This window comes from Strix aluco, chromosome 13 (assembly GCF_031877795.1).
Source record: "Strix aluco isolate bStrAlu1 chromosome 13, bStrAlu1.hap1, whole genome shotgun sequence".
Classification (NCBI taxonomy): Eukaryota; Metazoa; Chordata; class Aves; order Strigiformes; family Strigidae; genus Strix; species Strix aluco.
In genome coordinates, this window is record NC_133943.1 from 12,371,258 (window position 1) to 12,393,356 (window position 22,099).

At 38.8% G+C, this 22,099-nt stretch overlaps 2 protein-coding genes across 5 annotated transcripts in view; one reads left to right on the top strand and one right to left on the bottom strand.

The window, feature by feature from the left end:
• Positions 1 to 22,099, top strand: part of LOC141929345 (uncharacterized) — an 84,444-nt gene that overhangs the window by 15,907 nt on the left and 46,438 nt on the right. The window lies entirely within an intron of this gene.
• CSNK1A1 (casein kinase 1 alpha 1) overlaps positions 1 to 22,099 on the bottom strand; it is a 36,623-nt gene that overhangs the window by 4,803 nt on the left and 9,721 nt on the right. The window contains exons 3-10 of one of the 4 annotated variants that reach the window (XM_074838880.1): positions 17,691 to 17,817; positions 15,838 to 15,936; positions 13,359 to 13,442; positions 9,907 to 10,046; positions 6,536 to 6,614; positions 5,452 to 5,526; positions 4,116 to 4,222; positions 3,167 to 3,279 (exon numbers count right to left, since the gene is read on the bottom strand). In XM_074838880.1, the coding sequence (XP_074694981.1) occupies positions 3,167 to 3,279; positions 4,116 to 4,222; positions 5,452 to 5,526; positions 6,536 to 6,614; positions 9,907 to 10,046; positions 13,359 to 13,442; positions 15,838 to 15,936; positions 17,691 to 17,817 (824 nt within the window). Of the gene's footprint in view, positions 1 to 3,125; positions 3,280 to 4,115; positions 4,223 to 5,451; positions 5,527 to 6,535; positions 6,615 to 9,906; positions 10,047 to 13,358; positions 13,443 to 15,837; positions 15,937 to 17,690; positions 17,818 to 22,099 lie in introns of those variants that run through there. The other 3 variants (XM_074838878.1, XM_074838879.1, XM_074838881.1) reach the window with 3 other exon arrangements.

Below are 22,099 nucleotides of genomic sequence, written 5' to 3' on the forward strand. Positions count from 1 at the left end.
CCAGTGAATGCTAATGGAACTGCTGACAGGCTTCCAGAACTCTACATTGAAGTGAATTAAAAACACCTCTCATAAAGGGAATGGATAGACTTTATCCTGGAGATTGACTGCTTGAGTCGTTTTATGACTGAGGGAAGCTGACTGTAAGCATTGTTACAAATCACACCTGAACAACTACTGCACTGTCAAGAGATCGAGAGCTAAACTTCCCAGAGTCAGCAGAGAAGCTCTGTCTGTTGAAACAGTTCACCTCTCCCAAGTTCAAAAACAGCTGATCTTGCTGTTACAAAAGACACTGCACAGGGTTCCAGAGAGGGACAGGAAAAAAATAAAAGAGAAAAAAAAGGCCATTGACAGAACAGGCTTCCCTAGAACCAAACAGAATATTCAGCCTGAATAACCTATAGGATTCAGTGCGATGGTTTAATATGGATCTGAGTTAAGATAGCCAGGAATATCTATAAAGGAGCACACTGTCCAGACAATTTAAGTCATGTAAGTCTCTGGACATTGTTTGAAAGAATTAAGACTTCACCACCCTCCTCAGATGCACACCTTCAGTAGTAGTTGCACTTTATATGGTATACTGTACGATTTTAACCAGTAAACGCACCTGTAAATTCCTATTTCCAGTACTCTTGTTAAACTGGATACGGTTACCAGAGGGGTATAATTTGATACCATGAAACCTTTTAAGCCACTTTAGCATAGGCTTTGCTACAGCAACTACATGAGAATTTAACTGAACTCTGGAAAAAATAACCAGGTATTTCATTAATCTTCAATGTCAGAGCAACATATAAGCCATAGAGCCTCCTGCCTGAGCTTAGATGGTTTCAGAAAATCTTCATTAACAGGCAATATTCCCCACAAAAAGGCATGTAGGATTTTAGAAATCTGGAATTGTTACTTTGCTGAAGAGACTAAGTTAACTATTTTAGGAAGCTGGGGAAGTCTTCAGATGTTTGACAAGCACTACTTCAACGCTTTGCTGACGTTACAGCTTGATTGATCCAAAGGTCACAAGCCTTTTCTTCATGGTGGGGTGGGCAGAGGAGGGATTCATTTCTCCAAAAGACTGTTACTCCATGCAAGAGCCACTGAAATTCTGCTAGAAAAAAAAAAGCAACTTCTCCATAGCTATAGCAATGGGCCTCGTTACCAAAGAACAGTGCAATGAGGAATGTCCAAGAAACAGAAATGGTCTATAAGGTTCAGCTGCAAGACAGCTTCCCTGTTACTCATGCTGCTCAGTCAGCTGCAGCTTTGTACTCTGTCACTGCATCATCACTAGAAGGTGGAGGCAGATAATCGTTATAATGACCTTTCCTTTACTTACTGTATAGCACTCGGTCAGAGACTGCCTGAGCCAGGAGAGTACCACATTAAACCTCAGAATACTTCACCAGCAAAACAGTATTTCAAATGCATACAACTTGATGTTTCAGGGCAGCATCCATTTACAGATCATCCCGCCTGTTAGACCTCCTGTTAGACCTTCACTTTAAGCACAAGCTGTTGTGAAGAATCTGCATTTTTACCTACGTTATTTCCTTCTGCTCTAACAGCCATCCCCTCCCCACTCTGACATCAGGTTCAGTAGTGGGTTCTGAACTTGTCAGAGCTTCTGTATTTCAGGAAGCAAGCTAAGCCTGGTGCTTAATCACCGAGTCTGCTATGTACCAGTGTTTCAGCTGAAGGAACTGGTTTACAGCCTTCAATGTTATAACACGTCAGCTCCAGCAAAACAAGTTGGACTTTTTAATGCCACAAAGAATCTGACATTTAATGGCATCCTATGGAAACTTTTTTTCTTCAAGAAACCATTTCAGATTGAGTCTTGAGAAGACCAGCAGGTATTTTAGTTCTTCATTTTTTCTGGATGAAGTGTTATATTTTTGGATAGCTATTTTGACTAAAGCCACCTGGTAATGTTTGAATGCTGCCACAATACATGAAAAACAATGTTTTGATAAGTTTATTGTAAACACTTCTGCATTTCTTTGACTTCCAAGTCTGCCATGTTAGCTTAATATATAATTTTATACATACAAAAGTGATAGTCAAGTCAGGAATGTACTGAAGAATAGCAAGTACTAGCAATACCTCAGTACATAACTTAAACCTAGCTTCCTTATTCTCAAACAACCTCATTAGCTTCAATTTTATCCACAGCTCACCTTGAGCAATCAGTTTCATTATAAGGCTGGCTGTAAGTCACCAGCTGTAGCAGTTTCATTCTAGTAACATACTAGACTAACACAGGCATATTTACATTACTGAAAAAATTTAAAAAGCTTCTAGAATGTTTAAAAAAGTCATATGTGCCTTTTCAGAACTCAGTTTTCAGTTTTTACACAATTACACCTTGAACATTTCACAACATTTCCCTTTGAAACCATAACCTACAAACATGAAAAATAATCAAGAAACCTGAAACCCCACCCAGAGCATCCAGATACTTCAGAAAATTGTGACTTGGCAGTCCACAGCAGTTCAGGGTTACTCCTTGATTTAGGAGTAAGACTCCAAGACATTTTGAGCTCATTGGTCCTTTCCTTTAACTCTGGACCAAGTGTCTCAGTGTACACCCACTGGAGGAAGCCAAATCATTCACAATTTTCTGTCTCCAATGTTTGAGGCATACAGAACAGAAGCAAACCCACAGCACTATATCAGCTGGAACAGAGTAGAACCCAAAGTCTCTAGATCCTTGCCTAGTTAATGAGAATTACCCCTTAAGAAGTGTTAGGTCTAGGATTTTGGATTGTATTATATATTTATATATATATAAATATATATGTATATATATAAATAAAAATAAATAAAAATGTCACATTCCCAACACCAAGTCAGTTTCTTGTTTTTGGAAAGTGGTTAATGCAGGAGCAAAAGATGCAGTGGTTAAAATGACCCAACATCCCCAGAAGAAATGATATGAAGAACAAGGACATTTTGGTATAAAGTTAGTAGTCAAATTCTCCAAGGACGTCTTTTGTTTTTGCTTTTTAAATTAACAGCCAAATATCTTTTTTAAACCACCTCCTTGATCTAACACTTAAATTGCTGACATTGTCCAAATTAGTGTAAATTTTTTTCCTGTAACGTCACTTGGTTCTTGGCTACTAACCTTTCATGTTACTCTTGGATTTGTCAGTTTGCTTGCCTGTGGGGGTTTGGGCCTGCTGCCCCTGCCCACTGGAAGAGGCTGCCTGCTGTGCTGCTTTCTGCTTTAACATTGTCCAGTCGAATGTGTAGTCATATTGGTGGTTCAAGGTCCTAGAAAAGAGTACAATACTTTACTATATCACATCATAACTTCCTTACTGCTAATACCAAGCCTTTGCTGAAAACCTGGAACTACAGGTTAACTCTTTTTGTAAGATGCTTTGGAGATTATGAATGGGATAAAAATGTTATTACTAACTTAAAGGGATTCTGAAGTAAGCCCAAATACCATCAAGCAGCATTTTCTTCACTGTTTATGCAAAAGTTTGCATTTGTAAAGAAGCACTTTCTCAAGACCCAGTTTACCTATTTGTTTGCACTGAGGTTGTAGTTTTAAGGAGAGACTGCAGCACTGTAGATCATAGAATAAAAATTGCTTTCAATTCCAGAAACCTGGAGGGAGACTCTTGAGGGAGCAGTACCAGTTCTTCTTTTGACAGATGCTGTTCCCTCCACAAGGTTGAGTTTATGTTCTGGTTTCTCTAACAAGCTCAATAAAACAGCACTATTCCCCTCCATTGAAATCCATCTCAGGCACCACTGCTAGTCCCATCACCAACCTCCAAACACAAAAAGCTTCAAACACTTCTACTGAGGGGTCAATTTCTTAAGCTACTTGCAACAGAACTTGAAGCATGGGCTCAATCCTCTAGCATTAGTGGTCAGATCACGCAATGCAAAAACAAGAGAATATTTTCCTTCATGTTTAACATGGAACAATATTTTTCAGGTCCTTTAAACAGCTTTTCAAACTTTGAAATGAAAGTCCCAGAAGAACTCCCTACACCACAAACATACAGAGCAGCTTTCTGCAGTACAAGTCCCACAGAGCAGTTACCAACTGGTAAAGCACTGAAATTTCTGTACTTTTCCACTTTGAGACTGACCTGAAAAGAATACGGAATAATTGCCTCAGATACATGTAATCTGGTGCCTCTTCAAAGCGCAGGCCACGACAGTAGTTCAGATACATGGCAAATTCTGCAGGGAATCCCTGTAAATCAACAGTGTTAATCAAGCTATGGCTTGCAGCAAAAAGCTTCTAACAACCCTATAAGAAGGCAAAAAGCTGTATTTCTGTCTATGATGGCAGAGAAAAACTGGCTGAAGATTCTTAAGTCTAAATTCCTCTTTGTCTCTCATTATTAATTTATTCTGTATTTCAGAAAGTGGATTTGATCAGCAAGTTACCAGGTTCACATTCCTTCCCCAGAATTGTTACCTGATGCATGTTTTGCAATTACAAGTTGTCTGCTACCAAAACCTCCAACATACAACATATTTAAAGCACTTCATTCATCCTAATTAAACCTAGCTGTTATTAACTAGGTCTCCAAAATAAGTAGTAATTGCCTCTTAGAAGAATCCACTCATGTTTCCTTGAGCATACTAGAGGCAAGGTCAGTTACCACTATTAAGTGTGCAGACTTAAACCATGAAAACTTCTTTCAAAGATTCCCTGCTTTACATATTTATAAATTTAAGGCTATATTAAAGCCTACATGTAAATAGGTAATAGCATTCAGCTGTACTACAAGAAAGAAAACACAGGGTATAACAGTTCAGCACTCTGGAAGATGCTGTCAGACTGTGTATAAATGTGCATGACTAGAAAGTGCAATCCTTGGTGCTGCTGTTTGATGTGCAAAAACTACTGTGTGTTCTCAGTGAGCTTTGTTACTAAGCATGTGGCTGCCACAGTTCAAGAGAAATCTTAAGACCCAAAGTACAGCATTGGAAGAACATCATTCTGCAACATGGCTTTAAAGATCACTTGATGCCCAATTCCACTACAGCCCCTATCTGAGACAAAGACAATATGAACAACCTTAAAGAGGCAGAAACAAGCGTATATGGGTAAGCTATACAGCCCTCCCTTGGTTTTATTTATCCAAAAGGGCACATGTAGAACCTTCACTGTAGAAGGTGAGGAAATGAACAGGCCTCACATAAGAGCTGGAGAGCCTGCACAGCTGATAATCACCAAGAACTAGAACAACGGTGGTGTGAACTAAACCAAAAAATAGCAGCAAATGCCTGCCCTGTTACACACATTCACAGTCTTGCTGGGTGGCCAAACACACAGCACCCATGACTGCCAGAGGAGTATTATTCAGTCTCACATGGCATTTGCTGCTATCTAATATGTTGGCTCTAGTTTTTAAAAAACAAGGAAGAAAAGAACTTTCATTTCACAGTATGACATCATTTGGAAACTCTTACCTTACACAAAACCTCAACAGGAGTGGACATTTTCTTTTCACTAATCTTTTCATACTTTTGCTTCTTTGTTGCAGCCTGTGGAACATGTAGGTCACAATATAAGAGATATTGTGCAACACTGGATTAACAAGGACAGTAGCAAAAAAAATGACAAAAATCCTTTGGTCAACCATAAGTATTTTATGTGAAATCTCCAAGTCCCACACACTTACTGCAAAGAGAATGAAGGTCAATCTGGTATTAAGATTTGGACACAGTTTAATACCATTTGTCGCAGTCTAATGCTTCCATCACATGGCACAGCTCGTGTAGTTCTAGCTGCTGCTTTTGTCCGTTAAACAGACCAGACTCGCATTTACATTTGCCAAAGTTCTATTAATTCCCACTCAGTACCCCATTCAAGGGCTGCCTGCGTGTTTCAGTAAGCAGCCATTACATTCATTTGCAGCTGAAGAGTTCTAGTGTTTCACAAGCTGCTTGCCTTTTTAGAAAACTTGCAGCTGCAACACCATTTGAGTTACACAACTCACACGGAGGAAGAAAAACAATTAAAACACAAAAACAAATCACTGAAGTCTATATAACAGAAATAAGAAATATTTGCCATGCTTGTACTTGGCTACCATACATTAAAATACTTGAAACAAGCCTGTTACAGCTAATAATTATTCAGTTGTGCCATAAACTGGACTGAAGATATCACTAAAGCTGAACTTGTTAGGTGAGAGATTATTTTCATGCTCTCTACAGCAGTTCAAAAAGCCACTAACAATGTTATTTTCTACTTCCCAAAAAGGGCCTCAGCCCACAACAGGACAATAATAATTTGCAGAGATGACATAAGCTATTGTTTAGCATAAATTTTACTACAGCCAAACAATACACATTTTGCTGCTGCACAAGAAGCAGAAAGAACCTTTCTTCTACATTGTGTAAGTATCATGTCTTGGGAAAAGTCACTTTGCATTAACTGAAGCTAAACATTATATACAACCACCTATCCAGACCAGCAGGCAGAAGCACAATACACAAACGTGGAAAAAAAAGAAAGGGTGGGGGAAAAAAACAAGGCAACATAACGTACCTTTAATCCTTGCCAAGGCAGACTGGTTCTGTTAAAGTACATCAATACATAGCCTAGAGACTCCATGTCATCCCGACGACTGGAGAAAGAGGAAGAACACAATGAATTACAAATTTTGGCATTTCATACTTTATTCCAAATAGTGCAAGCATTCCAAAATTTAAAAAAAAAAAAGAATAATTAAGGAATAAAACCTAAGCTTTGGTGCAAAGGAAGGTCTCTTTCTAATACAGCTAAGACATCTAGATGTTCAGGATTCCACTGGCAGGCATATAACAAGTCTTCACAAGCAGGAAGGAGATCCTATTCATTTCTCTAGTCAGGTATTGTGTGTGGTAAGTTTCCATCTGCAGTTACATCGGAATAATTTGGGAAACAAAAACTTTGGAAAATAAAAAATGATAAATGTCTTTCCCATTTAATTAAGTAGCTTGGATAGAAACTAAAGTTTTACCTGTAGGAACCACGGAATGCATTGTAAGGGAGATACAGGACATGAGCCTTAACTTCATTAAGTAACATTTTTCCCTGAACATTGCCTCAGTCTGGGACCAATATGAACATCTAGCCCCAAAAGGGCATCTTTCTTCAATTCTATTAAAACACCCTGAATTGTCTCTGTGACTTTTAAAAAGACAAGCAATATTAAGAAAGGTGCATGCATGATACATGCCTCTGCTTTCTTCCCACAAGAAGTCTGTTTCAAGGCAGCTAGAGAACTCCAAAGCTATCCACCCATGGACTTCACTGAGAATTTGCACGCAAACTCTCATCTAAGAGGCTTCAAAAGTTTTCTGTGCTGCATATGCTCCAGATCCACTCTTCAGTCACATGAACACCATCATACTTTGCTACACAGCTTTCATGATTACTAAAGCTAGTACAGTTCACTGAAGTGGAAAAAAAAATGCCATGATTCTTCTCCTCTTGGCAAAGTCGCCTCTTCCCAGCTGTGGTAGAATCAGATTTTTCCTCTGACTGCCCCTCTGCAGCTGACATTTATTTAACACAAGACAGAAAAAGAACTGATTTTTCTCCTCCCAGCTCCCTCACCAAAAGAGCCTGACAGGTGCCTGGGTGGCAAAGCAGCAGCAAGACAACTGCAAGAAAAGCATTTAAATGGTGACAGGAATGACTACGCACCTACTAACCCTAGAAGGGAGCAAAAGGCTGAGAGTGGTATTGCAGACAGAGTTATACATATGGGTGAGGGTAAAACAGCTCCCTTTAAGTGAGAACAATCTGTAAGAACCTGGACAGATCTACCTCCAGATCTTGGTATGAGAGGGAGGAAGTTGTATGTGAAGCTTTATGTTATAGCCAACCCAATATAAACACTAATAATCACCAGAATGGCCTGCCTGTCACCCCCTCAACTGATGTTCCAGCTCTCTGACCCTTTGGGGAACCAGTTCAGGGAGCTATCCCAGAAAAAAAAAAAAAAAATCAGTTTGGCTCTCTAAACCATTTCACCACAAGGCCAAAAATGCACTAGCTGTGCCCAAGGTTCAGGAAAGAGAAGACTGGTTCACTCCTCTTGACAGCAACTAGCTCTGAGATCATCTCAGCTGTAACATGAAACCACAGTCAAAGAGAGAGATAAAAAAATGATACTAAGACCACAAACTCCAGCCTACAAAACTTGCTAATTCTATTAGAATTGCAGATTTTAATCATCAATACAATTCAGTGAACCACTATGGGGCCAGACAAAATTACATTTTCTGAGAAGGTAGTGGTAAATTCAGAAGCAATAAAGGGATTAATAGTTTCCATCCCCCATCCAGTTCATTGTTTTAATGTTTAATGTCATGATTTTGTAGTAGGAAACATTTAGTTCTGTAAATCTGTAATGGATATATTACATTTGAGCATATACTGATAAAAGTGATTTGCAGGATTTGAAAAACAGGACAATACTCTCCATTACTAAAACAAGCAATGGATAACACTGCAGACAGCCCCTTGCAAACAGCTGTCATTACACAGAGGAAAACATGCACTGTAACAGTTAAAGTACAGCACTAACAGTTGAAATATTCTGCTATAAGCTTCAGGACCGGTTTCTCTTGATTGCAGGAATATATTATTTGTTTGCCTCACTGTTGGCTTGAATTAGACAGTTTAATAGCTTTTAGCATGCACCAAACTACATTTCTAATTATATTAGAATTCTCATTACCAGCAGAGATGGTAGAAGACCTCCAAATAAATTCAAAAGCAAGTTCTTTGCAGTTCCTTCCCCTCACTGTAAGGTGCTAGCACAGCTAGTCCCCTACAAGAACGGCTTGGCTTCTATAAAATGTACTTCAGAAATGACACCTGTCATTTACCCTACTCGACCTACATGTCAAGTAGGCTTAAGTAATGACACTGACAGACAATAAAATGCACTTAAGGAAATTAAAGCAAAGAAGAAACATGGAGCATTTTAAAGCACAAAATATTTGTAAGTTACATGCTCTGTTGAAGTTGAGCACTAGAAATCCTGTCATTCCCATCTTGATTAAATTGAAAGTCAGAGGCACAGACATTCATGAAAGTTTTAACTATGTCTAAGCAACCTCAGCATCACATGGTAAAGCTACACTATTGCACTTATACATTACAATATCTAGGCATATAGGTAAGGAAGAGAAGAGAGGCATCACTTCATTGAGTACCTAACATACACTTCCAAACAACCTAAAGTGCTATCTCCACTGGACCACTGCTAGGATACTTTAGTAGCAATATGCTTTTGATCCAGATGATAAACATGTGTTTGTTGATTAAGCAAAGCTTAAACATATAAATATGTATACACACACACATGTACATACATACAGAGCCACAACTATGGTTGTGTATACCAGAAACCAAAATACAGTGTGAGTGGAGTTGACAATCTTTAAGTCTTGCTTGCAAGCAAAAGGATAAACAATAGTTTACTAACTTGAAGGGAGAGTGAGAAAACAGGACACAGACACCAGCTTTAGAATACCCTTTCTGGCTACACACTTGCACCTCAAGCCAGTCAGCAGTGGCATTAACAGGTACCAACACAATCAGGAAAGTGCACCGTTTTATTTGTGAAGGTGCTCTGATAGATCCAACATGGAAGTATAGCTTATCCTTTAAAAAAAAAACAGAACAGAAGAGTATGCAGAACCATCCACCCCATGCCTGCAAGACTTAGACTCTCTTCAAGAAGCAAATTAGGTGCTTGGATTTTTTTCCCCCCTACCCTTGCATAGACAGCCAAAAAGAAAAGTACTTGCAAAGGAATATATACACTTATTCACATAAAATTAGTTCAGACACTTCAGAAGCTTACAAATAAGATCATCTTCCAGCCTCCAAAAGCACAGCAGTAATCTCCTTGAACTCACCTCTGCTCAATGCCAAGATGTGCATTGATACTGGCATATCGAGCTGTGCCAGTGAGATTTTTGTCTTCTCTGTATGGTATGTGTTGCCTTGTCCTGTTGTCCCGGTACTTTTTGGCCAAACCAAAGTCAATAAGGAATAACTTAAAGAAAAATGAAAATAGATTATATTCCTATATGAGCAAGGAATCCCCCACCTCTTTCACTAGGCATTAGCTACATTTTAAAGACATCCATCCACACAATGTAATAGTCTACAGTTAAGAGGAAGCAAAGTAACAGTGCAGAGTTGCAACTAGCTTTAACTAGTCAATTCAAATACTTAATAGTGAATTAGTTCAAGCCTTTTCTCAATCCAGGGGAATAGATTAGATTGTGCTGCTCAGTATCTGTAGCTTAGTTCTACAACTATTTTATGTTACTATTGTAGTTTGTATCACATTAGCTCCATAACTACATTGCACAATTTAGGAAGGAAACTAGTATGTGCTAAAGCACACTTACAAACCCACTCACACTAGTTTACACATACAGATAGTTAATGGCAGCTCAGCAGCTTAACACAAATGATGTATATCCTGTAGTGTTCTCTAACTCTCAAAGAACACTGACCGTTCTGCAGAGCATAAGGCCAAAACCTTCAACAGCAAACAAGGCATCTTGCTTTCAATCGTATGCTCATTTCAAGACTACCAGACCACTATCACAGCAGCATGACACACTTGCTGATGATATTAATACAGCCAGGAAGCTAGAGTCTAGTACATGGAATCCAATTTAGGTTTCTAATAACCAAGCTTGCCCAGTGATTTGATATTTAGCAACAACTGAGTGCGTGCTAATTAGTGTGCTAACAGCCAGTCTATCTACAAAGGTTAATACAGACTGTACCTTGTGACAAGATTTTGGGACTAGGCAAAAAAAAGCTGAGGCAGAAGTACGGAAGGAACATTTCAAATTCTAGCAATCAGTCTTCAAGCTACAAATCATCAGGCTGAGCTCCTGAGTCCAACACTGGATTAATACTACAGTATCAGGGACTACAACCCCTACAGATTAATGAATACTGCAAAACTAACTTGGGTGGAAGAAGGAGATGATGGAAAGAAGACAGTATCACCTTAAAGGTGATTCCAGCACAGAAGATGCAGCTTTAAATGCAAACAAGTATGGGAGATTGACCCTTTGTTTCAGTCTTGGATGCAGGTATACTTGCCTATCACTCTGGCACACCGGAAGTGCTGTGAGTTACGAAGTGACACTCAACATGGAAGTATCAAAGGTACTGAAAGACAAAGTTTCTGAATTGCATGGTAGGTATGTTTTAGAATTCTGGTTGAAGAAGACTTTCTAACTATAGTAGTCTAGACAGGAAAAAACAATGCTTAAAACCTCTTAAACTACAGATGTCAGAGAAGAAAACCTTGAGTTGAAGTCTTGCAATGATTTATACACAACCACAAAGCACAGCAGTTCTACATTTGCTGTTCTAGTGAAAAATCACCCTGAAAGCCCAGAATGCTTTCAGGAAGAGGACACAAAACCAAGTTTTAAAATCATCTACACTGGTCAGTTCAGAAAAGTGGGGGTCTTGTGTTTGTTGCACCCGCCACAGTTACCACTAGAGGTAGTTATTCACTTAGTGAGCACGGACATGTTCTCCAGCTACCAGGGAATCAGTGATTTTGATACTAAACTCCTAAAGCAGATAGTACAAAGCTTCTATGTGATTACTATACTGCAAATGCAACTATCCTGGAAACAAAGCCTGAGCTCAAATGCAGTCCCTTATTTTCTGATTAAAGCTTTCTGATCTGATGACAGCCTCTAATGCATAGTTTGCAATAGCTACTTTTGCAGGGCCTTTGCCCATTAATTTAAGCAAAATACTATGCCTTGAGAAGGAAGGAAAACCAAACGCTATACGCAGTCAGAATATTTTCACTGCACATTTAGTTACAAACACTTTAAACAATTCAAAGTCTTCACGTTCTTTCTGTAATTCTGGGGATCTTGCCCTTAATTAACGATACGAAGGGACAAAGTCACAGTTCATGAATCAAAGTAGTTAACACTGGAAGAGTACCTCTAGTACATAAATAGCTGGTGTCTAGCCCTGTTTAGCACAGACGTGGTAAGACTACTTTCTTCAAAAGAGTTCTAAAAGTAAATGATGCCTCTGCCTCTTCCACAGCTGCTACAAGCTCTCAATATTAGACCTGAATAAAGTAATTCTGCCTTCTCTCAAGAGGTATGAGTAGATCCTCTTAAAAAAAAGGAATCAATTCAGCAATACAGTCCTGTTTTACACTAGTCAATTAACTGGATATTATTTTACAGCACTGATTTCTCTGGGGAAGTTTACTCTGTTCCCTAGCTTAGACTCATTCTGTATTTCCCATTCCAGATAGGTGTAAGACAAAGGAGTAAGTCCATCTTGCAAAGAGTTAAGTTGGAAGATACAGCCTGATTTGGATGAGCACAGAATGTACTGATGCCAGCCAGCAGGAACACAGATGTATTCCCACAGATAACCTCATACCACCTTAATTCTGTTTGTTGCACAATCAGCAGGAAACTGGAGAAATAGGGCAAGATTTTTGCCAAGAGCAACCAGAGAAGTAGATCAAAGTCTCTGCCTCAACTGATAAGAAAGTTTCAGAAGCAGACAACAGAAGCCTGCCAGCTTGCGTACAGCAGCTAGCTGCCTCAGATTTAATACATGAAGACTATCATTGTGGAAAGCTATGGACTGATTCTATGGCCAAACTCCTGCGCTATGATTCATATTCAGCAATTTCCAGCTGTCCTGCTATGAACTGGTGTATGTCTTCATTTCTTTCCATTTCATCTTCTCTTAAAGAGTTAGGAGTACTACATTTAAGACTACACGATAAACTCATGCTTCTCCAAGACACAGCTTGCTGGAGTAATTTGTTTTATAAGCACAATGGATGAAGATACAGGAGTCCTCATTACACATTTGGAAAGATTTTGAACAAAAACTGCAAGGGAAGGCGTCTGGCTGAAGCGATAACAGAACTTCTCCACATGCATTCAAAGACACTGCAGGAACCCTACAGGAAAGCAAGCAGACAGCCCTGTGCAGAAGCCCTGCTATTTCACTAGGGTGGCTGTCTATCCTTCAAAACATTCAATAAATCTATTGCTTTTGAGTTTTAAAGGACAAAAATACAACCTGCTTCTGCATCAGAAATCAAGCACGTACATTTAGCCCCTTTTAATATCAAGTTTAGAAATAATTCCACAATTTAAACAAGCGCCACAGGGAAACATCTTAGTAATGTTACATGTTTGCCAAGTATGTCTGAATAATGCCAACATAAGAGGTGCTTTTGCAAGGTCTACATTCTCCAGAAAAACAAAACCAAAAACAAAACAAAAATAAAGCACATGAATTTGGGGTTGAGGTTGGAATAGGAGACAGTTCAGACCTGGTTTAATCCTGAGAAAGATGGGTCCTGAGAAGTACTAACAGTCATGCTTCTTTTCCTCTTCCCCACTGGAGATTCTAAACACTGAACAAACAATAGAGGGTGGCAGTGCATCAAACAGTATTGCTTACATTGCAACAATGGCCGGCGCAGACAGGCAACACCGAGGCGTTCGAGAAAGAATAGGGTAGCCAAATGCCATCCTTCTTCCATCAAGCACTGTAGTTTTCAAAAAACTATATATGTTTGGTTTTTTTTTTTTAAGGAGAAAATTTGGAAGATGTGACAAGGTAAATTTCAACTGTGAGCCACTCCAAAATGGCACTGCCTTGACCAGGGATAGCAATGGTGACATTTGGCTCTATTAAAAAAGGAAATTGAGGTTTTGCTTACAAAAGCATCCTTTGGTTCCACAAACTGCCCTTCCCCCAAAAGACATTTAGAAAAAATAAATCTTCAGTAAGGAAGAGGTAGAAGGCATTTAGTCACCTTAAAGTTTACTTTCATAAGCATGCAGGGCTTATTTCTAGCAGAGCTGAAAATTCATCTTTTAAGGTGGGAGCAAAATTTCTCCCAATCACCAAATTCAAATTTGAAAAAAATAATTTTTTTTTTTTAAATATAACTGACAGGAAGCTACTGGAACAAGATTACCATGCTATTCTAGTCTTTGTGGCTGATTTTCTTTAAACTGTGTATAGTCATCTCTAAAAAACCCAAAGCTACACTTAGTTACAAAAAGAAACAAAGTAAATACTGTATGGTGGCAAGTGTTCCCTAGATAAAGCATCTGGTTCCAAACTGAAGCAACCCATTCCCTCATTTTTCTCATGTAAACCTATTGATTTGCACTTCTGGCAAGAACTACCTCCCTAATCTCTAAAACCCTGCAACAGTAATGAAACCCATGCCCACAGACAGTGTTTACCACCATTCATTGCGTGGCTCCCTAACTAGTCTATTAATGGGAAAAAAAATAAAAATGGTGTAAAGGCAATTTTGTTTTTCATTTCAGCTGATGCAAATCTAATGTGTTCCTCCACTAAAGTAAGCACAGCAGCAATTTCTAGGCCATTAATCCACATCAAGATGAAACAGAGTGCAGCAATGCCAACCTAGCATGACTGTGCAAAAGTACAGAAAAATGGCCCAAAAAGAACAATTGGAAATCAGAAACTAAAACTAGGAAAAAAAATTATAAAGTTTAAGTAATACTCTAAGTCATGCCAGAAATTTAAGGAGCCTAACTGCTCGACACAGCAGAGAAAAATAGAGCTCTACAGAGTGAAAGTATGAAACTTGGGAACAAGCAAAGTTTAACAGCAACAGGATTACATAAAGACTGCCTTTCAGCTGGACTTACAAGCTTTTCCAACAATTGTTGTATCTGAACATTCAGTGCACTGCACCTCTTCAGACAAGAGCTGTTATCTCATGTTAATCAAGCTTTCCCCTTCTAATGTTCATGGCCCTGAAGTTGGCATTCATACAGGCAAACAAAGGTAAACATTTTAAATACTAGTAGTGCCTAAAGAGAGGAGACATTCTTGGATGGCATATAGAGAAGATAAGTGGGAATCTTGCTTCCAATAAACAGCTTGATCACGTGCATTTGTCCTGAAGTTAATTTCTATTAAATAGCATGCTTAATGCATTGCCAATGCTGCCTGTCTGCCCGAGCTCGACATACAAATTGCAGGATTAAGTATATTTCACTCAAGAGAACTAAAAATAAAAAGTTTTCTTCTATGTAAGCTTTTCAACAGGAAACATGCACTTCTGACTATATTTACCCATCCAAACAAATGCAACAACCTCAGCCCACCCCCCCGCTCTTTTTTTTTTTCCCCCCACAAAGTAAATTGAGAGCAGTTTTTTGTTGTACAACATTCAGGTACTCTACAACTTAAATTCTCCATCAATATATTTGCATAGTTTCATTTATTTATGAAGGCAATTGATCTACATGTTGGCTATTAGTCATATCCACAGTTCTGATGGCTGAAGAGTTCTCTTTACCAGTCTGTCACTGCAAGACTTAATGCCCTGATGACTGGTAGGTCAGCAGCTCCCATGTTGGCACAAATTCTCTTCATCCCAGGAAGTCAGCCCCAAAGCCAAAGATAAGACTTGACTTTATCATTGAGGAAAAAAATGCTGTTAAAACAGTCATCTCTATAATGAAACTCCATCACTGAAAAAAGTAACTAAGTATTCTCCAGGGTTAGTTTATAGTCTTGTTGCAAGCCCAGAAATCATCTTGCAATCAAGCGCATCTCACAGGGTGGGTCAGACCCACATGTGTATGCCACTGCATTTCGAAGCAGACACTGAGAAACCCAAGCTCTCACATCAAAGAACCATGGTTTAGCATCCAAAACATCAGTTTTAGCAATGAGTTTTAAAAAGGTTGTGCAGCTTGAATCAAGTAACACAACCATTCCCTTTGGATCTTTTAAGCAAAGAGCATTAGACTAACCTTATTACAGTGACGCCCAATACCCATTAGGAAGTTATCTGGTTTAATGTCTCTGTGTATAAAATTCTTTGTGTGCACATATTCAATTCTACTGATCATCTGCAAAAAACAGCAACAACAAAACAGGTAAGATTCCAATGAGCACAATACAATTCACTTAAACATTCAGCAAACATGAATTTTTAGTGTTTCCTTCTTCTGCAACTTAAGTTTATATATCTGCCTAAAGAAAACCAAGTATTTTTTTATGCTGTTCAAATAAATTTATCTTTCTTACATGTTAAAATTCCACAATCTTGGTCAGGCAATGGCAGATTAAATAGCTGAAACTATTTCCCACACATTCAAGTTCATGTTCTAACTACAGTGTCCCACTGAGTAATTTTTTTCTTACTTCAAACAAACGTTTTCTTTACCTACCACAAGACAATTTTAAAGCTCATTCCCTCCCCCTGTCCCAGTTATTCATTCATCATCAAATGTCACTTTTCCAGGTAACAGTTTTCATAGAGCAAGTAATAACTTGACTGTGGCCCATACTGTCATATCTAGGCTACGGTGATCCAGGAATAACAGCAATAAAGACTCAGAGAAACTATGGCACATCTGTATCATCATATACAGTCATGCATTTCCTGTGCGTGAGATCACGGCACATGCGTTTATGCGGTACAGCTTTCCAGCTACTAAAACAGTCTTCACACAGTCTTTAGCAAGTTGAATTGTTACAACATCATACCCTTGACAGCTGTTCTACTGGACTATGCCCTAAAAGCCAGTTCCGTGCACTGATATCATACATCCTGTCTATGTTTCCCAGATGACAACTAATTAATGTTTATCATCCAAAGAAATACTGCAGAAAAACCATATAGATTCCCTGGAGACGCTGTAACACCCAGACTCCAGCTAACTGAGCAGGCAAATGGCTCTCTAAAAGCAAGCATACCATTCACTTAAAGCAGCTGAGAAGAGGGACAGCTGACCTTGTCTCCATACAAATGCCATGAGCTTCCTTGGCCAAGAGCCTGGGATTCTACGAGCATCTGGCTAAGTGACAACTTGGTACTAACAAACATCAATTACGTAATATTAGATGAAATTTAAACTACCACTGAAAATTCCATTCGAGAAACCCTTACTGCCTTTCAAGTAGCTGAAGACAGCACAATCGAGTTATTTGTTAAATAGCAAGAAATAAATATGGCTGGCCATTTCAAATGCCAGCCATTCCCATGTTGAAAAATATCAATTGCTAGAAAAAGACTTAACAGACTTCAGTTTTAGAGGCCTTGATTAAGCTTGAGGTAGAGTGGCATCTCCACTAACAGCTTTAAGAACTGTCTTTAAGCACCACAGCAAGCAAAACAGTTTTTATTAGCCCATGGTCTGGTACTAGAAGTTACAGGAAGTTGGGAGGGCATAGTGACATTCAGTAAGAACAGACCCATAGACCCTCATGTTGCCCACTTGTCACTGCTGCTGGCCAACACATAACAGGTTCCCACTGATTCATATCAACCGTAACTGGAGACTGGTTCAGACCTCCTAACACCACTCCTATGGCTGCTATCAAGAGTTAATCCACTCATATTAATCTCAATACTTTAATAAAGTTGCATTTGTTAGATCTGCAGCATCAAGGAGCTGGATCTGTGCTGCCCTCCCGCTACAGGCTTATAGTCACTTTGTAGGTCACAGCACACAGAAGCCACCATTACTTCGTTCCTGTATAGGTCAAGTGTACACTTAGCTATATACAAGACTGCGTAACAGTATTTAACTCAAAGAGAACCACATTGCACAAAATACTTTAGGGGTTTTAACTTCCCCACAGTAAGATTTGTACGTACCTGGTCTGCTAACATAAGTACTGTTTTCATCGTAAACCTGCGAGAACAGAAGTTGAATAGGTCTTCAAGGCTGGGACCAAGAAGATCCATAACTAGAACATTGTAGTCCTTTTCTTGACCATACCACCTGCAACAAAAAATTATTCAGCATTAGCAGAAATCCTAGTGCAGCTCAAGGTACCATTAGCCCTCTTGGCTGCAAGGGCACACTGCTGACTAATGTTCAGTCTTGAAAGCTAACTAAAAACTAAGGATAGTAGTGTATTACTTTTCCTAGAAACAAAGTCTTAGGACAAAACAGAACACACAAGTTGGCAAGTGTGTATGCATGTTTAATTCTCCCTTAAGAGGAAACACTACTACACTTTAACAGCAACTGAAATACCAAACACCAAAATCAAAATGCAATCAAAGCAGAAGCCGTTACATGTGCTGAGGTGTGTGTAAAAAGTCTGAACTGAAACTCATCTGCAGGACACCTTACGCTCCCATCATTATATCCTGTGATATTTAACTTCACAGAAACATCTTTAAATGCTTTAAGGCTTTGTTTGGTATGACTTCTCTGCAACAGACCAAAGCAGCTCATGCAGTTAACTCATATACTACCTCTTTGTTCATTCACCTGAATTTAACAAATGGCAATCAAATTCTCCTGTCCTATTAAGTAGAAGATAACAGCTCTTTATCAGGTTTTCAACATCATAAAGGGAAAAAACACTCAAGTGTCAAAAGCAAAAATACAGATGTAGCAAATATCAATTGTAGCCAAGCAGACTGCAATATCCACCCTTAAGTGTCTGATATATCAATTTGGGGCACAAAATGATATGTTACCAATGTTGTGAGGACAAGCAGGCAGCCTCCCATGCATATTTTTCCTTCCAATCCACGTCTAGCATTTCCACCACAGCGCTGCTTTACGTTATCTGCAACTGGGGGATAGCATTTCACCACCTAAGCTGCCTGAGAAGACCTGGAGTCACACCCTTCACTTCTGCAAATCTCAGCTGTGAATTTCCATACTTTCAATTGGCACTGAAAGACAGAACCTGAATATTATTCTCTACAGTCCTTCTGCACACTCAAGATACCTACGGTGAAGAGAGAGGTGTGTGTGAAAAACTGTTTATGAGGCTGCACTGAGTACTAGTGCACCACTGTAAAGATTCAACACCTTATTGATCAGAAGGCTGCATTTTGCCTTTCCTACGCACCTAGTCCTTACGACAAGGACCTAGTACCAGCAGTCAATGCATAAGGCACCGACCAACTCTATCCTGGAGGAGTCTTGAAGTTTCCAACAACAGTGGTGCAGACAAGATACACCAAGAATATATCCCATAATAAAAGCATGCAGATAAATAAGAAAAAAAATCAAGATTCAGCTCAAACACAGTAGTAGCTAGGGCTTAGAAGATCTGCATAGACATTTTATTTCCACTTTAGGCAATGACTCCAGGAGACTAAAGCATAGTTGTCTGGAAAATAGTTACCACTGATAAAGCCGACAAATTCCTTGGTACTGACAGGATTCCAAGCTTAGCCAGGGTAGTAAAGTAAAATGTTTACAAAACCTCAGAGAAAAGATTCTGTATTTGGATTTGTTTCAGGAACTTCTGGCCTGCATATTCCCACTGTCAGGAATCTAGCAGAAACCATGCACTTTGTAATGCATTGTTATAAATTTGATAAAAGTTATATCTACATGATATATATATTATCATACTCATTGTTTTACAGGTCAGTCTAGGACCTTTATTCATTCCCTACATCAAGAGGGGATGCAGAAAATATGCATTTTGAAAGTAGTCATTCAAATGAAGTGTCAACAAAACAGTTTTCCTCCAACATGTTAATGATCATACTAATACTTACAGTATTATCAGGTTTTGCCTTCTAAAAATTCACTGAACATACTATGATATACAAAAAGCTTGCAAGTGACTCAACTAGGAAAGCATGCTGATGGTATTATTTGATAAAGTCTGTAATTTATGAAAAGGTTAATATTCACACTGCAACCTGACACCAAGCCATGAAACGCAGACATTTTGAAGAGACTTGCCTAGCTAGGCCCTTTTAAGGAGTGATCAGTTTCAACTGCGAGAGCAACTAAGAAGAGTATTTAAAAATGCTATGCAGAGATCAAGAAAGAGACAAAATGAGATGCTGCCGAGAAACCTTCTTAATGAACTACAAACCAGCTTCAGTTCAAGAATTACTGACTATAGCTGTACGTTCACTTCCTGGTTCCTATCAAAGTCACCTATGCAAACAGCTGAGTAGTTTTGACAAGGCTATGTAAACAACTCCATAGGGCACAGCTGAAAGTGAAACATCTAGAGTAATGAAAACTGGACCAAATGACCTGACTAATTATGGTCATATAAAATTTAGGTTTGTCGTAAAAAAGTCTAAAGAATAATGAGTTGAATTGAAGCATTATAAGGAGTAAATCAAGATCTAGATAAAATATGTTTTGTTCAAGAAATAGAAGTCCAATTCAGATGCTGAGTGCAATTGTTCAGTACAGTAATGGTTCAGTGCCCAAGAGACTGCAGTATAAGGGAAAAGGATCAAAGATCAGTCTTCAGCTGAGCTAAGAAAATTTAGTTACAGCATCACAGAAAAAGTGAAGCTGATGAAAAGGAAGCCTACCCTGGGAGCTACATTTTAAAAAGCATTTGGTTCCTCTATAGGGATCTCTTTGCTTCTTAGTAAATGCAGTAATTCAGGTTGATTGCACAACCTCCATTTGGCCTACTTCTACATATGCACAAGAAAATTTTAAGTCTCCTGACCATTTTGCACTGGTGGAAAGCAGAATCAACTTTGCAAGACAAAGAAATAAGACCGGAGCACCTAACATTTCATTTTCATGTTTACCTGTCTGTAATTCCTCACATCTCCATCACAATTCCACATCTATTCATTTCACTACCAGCAACTAAAAACTCTGATAGGGTCTTGGAGTAACTTGTGCTTTATTTACTTTGCTAACACTGCAAGTAAGTTTCCATTTCCCTTGGAACATTTCCAGGGAAAATGGGATTAAGAAGTAAGGCTACATTATGTCCATTCAAAGTCTACTAGCCGCTACTACTGGCAGCTCTGAGTAAAAAATGTTAGAAGTCTTGGCTCTTCTTAGGAAACCTTGGATACTATGATACATAAGGTCTTGGCAAGTACTCCTTACTCCCCTATTCACATAATCAATGTAAAATGGCACATAAGCACACATCTTGGATGAGCACAAATTCAGAGCACTTTGGCACGCAAGTTTTAACACTACTGGGCTAAAGTGCAAAACAATATGGCAACAAACTCAGCACAATTCTTAAAAAAAAGCTAGTGTCTCAAAGAGAAATCTTCAGAAGTTCTAATACTGCATCAGCAATGAAACTTGGAGTTAACTACTAATATGAAGGAATGATCCATACAAAGCCCTGGGCAACTACTAGATTACACTAACATCTTGGAACACAACTGTCCCACATGTCTGTTAGAGCTCCACAGACCTTTTTTTAAAGCACATTTGGAAGTACTCCCTCTCATACTAAAGCTGAGGAGGCAACAGCAGCAATAGATTTTAAGCAGGGAGAGTTTTGGAGAGGAATGGAAAGCAGGAGCAAGAGATTTAACTACTTGATTGCTCACTTTATGCAGTCATTACCCACCCATAGTTACATACAATGTATTGTTTCAAAAAGAAAAGTTAAATTACTAGATTAGGAAAACTCGTTATTTCTCTAATTCATTCCCACAGTCTTATATGACCCATTAGGACATAATTCCTAAGGAGAGAACTGTATGGATTATCACCAGCTTTCCTGAAGAACAGCAGTAGAGGATCTTATTGAAGTCTACATAAAACATTAACAGGACAATATTAAGATTTATCCCTGAGCTAGCAACATAACACTGTAACAACTGATAACAGCTGTTAGAACCCTACTCCCTATGCAAGCTGTAAGGTGTGCCCAAGCTCACACATGTATGAAAACGCTTAGTCATTCTCCATTGCCTCATCTGTTTAAAGCTACAGATGAAATTACTACAGATCAGTTAGAGTACAGTAAATATCCTTTATGAAGCTTTCCAAAGCATAAAGATTGAAGAGTGACTTTAATTTGACTTCAGTGACTTGTCCAATTTGAAGGACTAAGATTCACCACGTCAACAAGTTTCAAAATCATGTGGTTTAGCAGCCCGATATATTGCCCCAGTGTATGCACACAGCTGAAATTTTGTAACATCTTGAATTTCAATATTTGTAGCTCTATGCTGAACAACTAAGTCACATGACAGTGGTTTGAACGTATTCAGTTTCCAAATCCCATACAGTAAAGCTGGTATTATGCCAGATCACATAAGTGAATGTTTACTTGAACTCATGTGGGGTGGCT